Source organism: Lissotriton vulgaris, chromosome 5 (genome assembly GCF_964263255.1).
Source record: "Lissotriton vulgaris chromosome 5, aLisVul1.2, whole genome shotgun sequence".
Taxonomy (NCBI): Eukaryota; Metazoa; Chordata; class Amphibia; order Caudata; family Salamandridae; genus Lissotriton; species Lissotriton vulgaris.
The window spans coordinates 1,540,568,843-1,540,574,100 of NC_141693.1; the positions used below are offsets into that span (position 1 = coordinate 1,540,568,843).

General features: G+C 46.4%; 1 protein-coding gene across 1 annotated transcript; it reads right to left on the bottom strand.

Moving 5' to 3' along the window:
* Nucleotides 1–873: 873 nt before the first annotated feature.
* Nucleotides 874–4,924, bottom strand: LOC147712973 (olfactory receptor 5BS1-like). The gene is made up of 2 exons (XM_086919756.1): nt 4,749–4,924; nt 874–1,828 (listed from the first exon to the last, which is right to left on the bottom strand). Exons 1-2 carry the CDS (start codon nt 4,922–4,924, stop codon nt 874–876), a joined length of 1,131 nt encoding a protein of 376 aa, XP_086775882.1.
* Between the last annotated feature and the right edge of the window lie 334 nt (nt 4,925–5,258).

Consider the following 5,258-nt stretch of genomic DNA (forward strand, 5'->3'; position numbering starts at 1 on the left):
CAGGAGAGAATGCTAGAAGGGCAGATTTTGGCTCACAGAAAATAATACACAATAAATTCTCCTATGTATTAGTTATGATATATTTAACAATTGCAAGTTTTTGGATTTAACATTAACAATCTTTTGTGTCCTTAAATTAAATGTTAAGCTTCTTGCTAGCAATATTTATACTTAAATAAAATATTTCAGTGTTAGCATATGGAGCTAAGTATCTGCAATGGGGAAAAACGAAATTGGTAATTTTTCCTTCCCCAGGGCATATAAAACATCTTTTGTAAGGTCCTTGCTTATAGTTAAATGCCACCACACCCCTGGGGCACTTAGGTAAGACCTTAGAGAGTGACTTATATGCAGGAGTGGCCCGTACAGGTAAGAGCAGTGAGGTGGGGCTGGGGGGACTTAACAGATAATGAGGGAAAATGTAATATTTCCCTCAGCATCTGTCGAACCCACCCCCACTTCGCCCCACCGCTCTCACCTGCACGGGCCACTCTGATTATATGTACAAATAAGGCCGTTTACAACTTTGAAAATACCTTTCATTACACGGTCCTATTTGCATATATTTTACTTTTAAAGACAGTCTGCAAAGTAGGACTTCCTTTAAAAATGACAGCAGTCAACAGTGTAGGAAATCTACTGGGTGTCTAAACCTCCCTACCATATTACATACTGGAGCCTTATAGGTAATTTGAATACCACTTGCCTTATTATATAATAGGGTCTTACAGGGGTTTGTCATTTTCATGGATAGCAGAGGCCAGAGCAGAGTTGATTACCACTAGTATCAGTCAAAAAATGCGGGTTAACAGAGCAAAAAGGAGGATTTTCTCAAACCGGCTGAATATGGTGGGCAAGACTAACACCTCTGCCTTAGGTAAATCTGTTCTTCTTGCACATTGCCTTCCTCGCAGCCATTTTCACTTCTTCATTTCTCAGGCTGTAGATAATGGGGTTTAACAGTGGTGAAAACACAGTATAAAACAGTGATGCTAGCTTGTCTTGGCCACCTGAACTGTTGGAATGTTTGAAATGAGTGCCAGCCCCTGACCCAAACATTAAGATAACAACAATGAGGTGTGCAGAGCAGGTAGAGAAGACCTTCCTCCTGCCTTCCACTGATGGGATCCTAAGTACAACCCTGATAATGTGCAGGTAGGACATGAATATCATCAGACTTGAAGTCAAGCCCAACGCCCCTACCACGGTGAAAACCACAATTTCATTTGGTAATATATCTGCACACGCTAACTTCAGCAAGGGCGGTATCTCACAGTAGAAGTGGTCAATCACATTTTCTCCACAGAAGGGCAACTGAGAAACCTGAAAAGTGAGAATGAAAGAATAGACAAAACCAATAATCCATGAAACAGCCAACAGTTGGAAACAAAACTTCCTGCTCATTATAATAGTGTAACTTAAGGGGTACGATATGGCAACATAACGATCATAGCACATGACACTTAATAGGAAAGCCTCTGTACCTCCCACAAAAAGAAAAGCAAACACCTGAGAAATGCATTCCTTGAAAGTGATGCATTTCTGCTCCATCAGGAGGTCATTTCGCATTTTGGGCATTGTGGCTGTCACAAATCCAATATCGAGCCAGGATAGCTGAAACAGGAAGAAGTACATAGGGGTGTGAAGCTTTGGGGTGATGGCAACAAGTCCAATTATGATCAGGTTCCCCTGCAGAGTGCTGAGGTAAATCACGAGGAAGACAGCGAACAAAACAATTTGTACATCAGAACCATTGGAAAATCCAGAAAGAATGAAACATGCGACTGTTGTTTTATTTGCCATTCTCATCTTGATTTGCAATCTGCACCTAAAATTAAAAAATATAAGGTATAAAAAGAGAGCAAACATATGTACCCTGTAGTTCACTCGCCTTATTTTTTTTCATATCTGAGACAAACATACAGAGTTCCTAGTGGAAACTCGTGAATTTGATACAATTAAGTAACTCCCTGTTTAAAATATAAGAGGGCTATCTAGAGGTGAGAGAAACATTTCAATCGTAGCCCAGAAAGAAATACTGCACAAAAGCCTTCACGGAGGGGTCCTATTCTAGAAAAACGAATAAATAAATAAAATGTCTGTACAGGGCTGAGGTTGGTGGGATTCAGGCTGTGCAATTCACCCTAGTTACCTAAAGTAGAAGAATCACATGAATGAAAAATGTTCTGAAATCCAACCATAAGGGGCGGTAATTCAATGGGAGGTACTGTATTGTACTATGCTAGTGCTGAATGTAGGTTTAAACATTTGTTTGGGCAATTGGCGGGCTTTGTGCTATTTTCTCTGTGACGATAATATTAATATTTGTAAGGTCACGCATTCTTACAATTGTTCTCACATCATGACTTTGCCTGGACATCAGTATTTGCATTCCTATTGGACTACTGACCAGTGGTGGCTGATACAAATAAAAAGTGGTGAGATGGGTGGATGGACCACAGGAGGGGATCTCGGGTGGGTATAAAATACTTATCTGATGCTGCTGGCCACCCCGGTGCTCCTCTGCTCTCCTGCTCCCAGTAGTCCCTGGGACACATAACAGACCCCTCAATCAATCCATTCCAGATGCTGCTCTATTGCTAAACCTAGCAAGACAGCCAAGTGGGTGTTGGCTTGAGTGGGTTGGTTGGATGCTTACTAGGGCACAGGGAGTCTGTGCTGTTTCTCCACCTGGCTGTGGAATACAGCTGGGTTGGAGAAACCTAAGTGTGCATGTCTCTTTGGCCAGCCTAAGCCGGCCATCCAAACAGTCATGAGCATTTGTAGCAGTGCGCACCACTCCTCCTCCCAGCCGCCCAGTGTCAACCAGGAGAGCCCCGCCTTTGGCATACTGGGCATAGTAAAGAAAAATAAAACTATAGTAACAGGTTGTATTAATGTTCTATTTTTCATGTATTCACTGCTCAGAAAGTAATGGGGGGCGCTCCTCCTACTTACTGGATAAGCATGCTACTGGCCTGCATTGAAACAGAACAAATCAGGGCAAAACAGAGTGTCTCTGTATGTAGAATATATTTGGCTACGGAGCTTGCCTGGCACTGCTTTCCCAACCTGCCCGACTGCCACTATCAAGAAGCTACACTAGGACAAAAGAGCCGGCAGACTTACCACTGGAGTATCAGCAGATGATATACATAAGAAGTGCAGTGCTACAACTGAGATTTGTTGTTCACTGAAAAGCCACAAGCAAATGATTTGTAAACACCATTAATATTTCAACCAGGAAGTGCACGGTGGCCAGTGGTTGCCCAGAAACATCAAAACTGATGCCTGCGGAGAGGGCCTGGAGGAAGCAATATCTACCATCAGCAAAGGCCTCGTTCAGGCCTATACTGCAGGAGTATAAAGCGCAGATTAAGCTTGCTAAGGCGACCTTTTTGGAATCTACCTTGAATCAGGCGCCTAATAAATCGCAAGCACTGTTTAAAATCGTCAGGGACATGTCTCACCCTATATGTGCCGCCAACACGGTCCCTGCATCGCAGGCCCTGTGTGACTCCCTGGCGGGGGCTTTTGAAGAAAAAATTGCCAAGATCTTAGAGGGCTTAAAACATCCTGTGCCCAGTACTGTCGATTTGGGAGCTCCGGTTAGCCCGTTCAGTCGAACCCGGCCAGTTGACTCTTGTCCTGACCCGGAAGCTCCGAATGGGTTATCCAGTCGACCCCAGTCGATCGGACCGTGCCTCCCAACTGTAGCTCCTGTCCTGGGAACTCCGGGTGACTTGTCCAGTCGACCCCAGACAGATGTCTTCGACTCTGGTCTGGGAGCTCCGGACAACTCTCCCAGTCGACCCTAGTTGAGCACTCCTGCTTTTAGTTTGGGAGCTCCGGTCTTTCCTTCCAGTCGACCCCAACTAAAATCCTTTCCTCGTCCCTCTTTTGAGGAATTTTGCAGTCTGGCTAACACGGTATCCTCTTGCTCTCCGCGGGATCCGCTGCCTCCCAAATTTTGGAAGGCGTTTCAGGCGGAACTCTTTCAACCGTTGCATTCCATCTGCCTCCAGTCTCTGGAGTTGGCATCCGTCCCTGAGTGCTGGAAGTTAGCAGTAGTATCTCCTCTGCTTAAGAAGCCAACGCTGGACCCGTCTTGTCTGTCCAACTATCGGCCAATCTCCTTGCTCCCCTTTCCTATTAAAATCATGGAAAAATGGGTGACCCGCGCGCTCTCAGGCTTCTTGGAGAACATCGGTTGGTTCGATGAGGCACAGTTTGGTTTCCGCCCCGGGCACGGGATGGAGACGGCGCTGGTAACCGTATTGAACAATCTTCGTTCGCGTGTCGACAGTGGTCGGGCAGCCTTCTTAGTGCTGCTCGACATGTCGGCCGCGTTCGATACGGTGTGCCATCGAACCCTCATCAAGAGACTTGAAGAGTGTGGGGTCACAGAGGAGGCAAGAGACTGGCTTAGATCTTACCTTGACAGTCGGCAACAGCTGGTATCGCTTCCTCCATTCTGCTCCGAACCAAGGAAAGTAGGGCAGGGGGTGACACATGGCTCGGCCATCAGCCCTATACTTTTCAACCTGTACCTCCGCCCCCTGGTCCAGCTTATTAAATCTTTTGGTGTCTCGGCATTTAATTATGCCGATGATACCCAGCTGGTATTTTCCTTGGAGGGTGATAAGGCGGTCTCGCTGGAGACATTCCATCGCTGCATGGCAGCCACAGCGGACTGGTTATGGGCCAACTCCCTACAATTTAACAGCGCGAAGACTGAGGTTCTTTACTGTTCCACCGACCGGATCTCACGGACATTGCCAGAGAACTTTTGGCCAGCTTCCTTTCCCGAGCCAGTCTTGGCTGTACCATCTGCTCGCAACTTGGGGGTGATGTTCGGCCCTAATTTGCAGCTCGACCTGCACGTTAATAAAACCACGTCCACATGCATGATGCTGTTCTGCATGTTGCGTAAAGTTCTGCCCCTTCTCCCCGCCCATGCCAGGCCGGAAGTAGTTCGCGGCACTATTCTAAGCTGTTTAGATTATTGTAATGCGCTACTCCTGGAGGCACCGAAAAATCTGGTGGGGAAGTTACAACGCGTGCAGAACATGGCCGCCAAGTTGGCCCTCTCATGGCCTAGGTCTAGTTCTTCTACCTTGCCTTTGAGAGAGTTACACTGGCTCCCGGTACATCTGAGGGTGCTGTACAAAGCCGCGTGTTTAGTGTTCATAGATGTACACCATCAGGGTCCGATCACTTTGCAGAACATGTTCTCTTGGTATTCTGCCTCGCGACCT

Coding starts and splice junctions, on each gene's coding strand:
- LOC147712973 (XM_086919756.1), bottom strand. CDS start 4,924: ATGCAGAACAGCATCATGCATGTGGACGTGGTTTTATTAACGTGCAGG. Junction 1,829..4,748: donor GAGATCCGGTCGGTGGAACA/GTAAAGAACCTC, acceptor TTTTAATTTTAG/GTGCAGATTGCAAATCAAGA.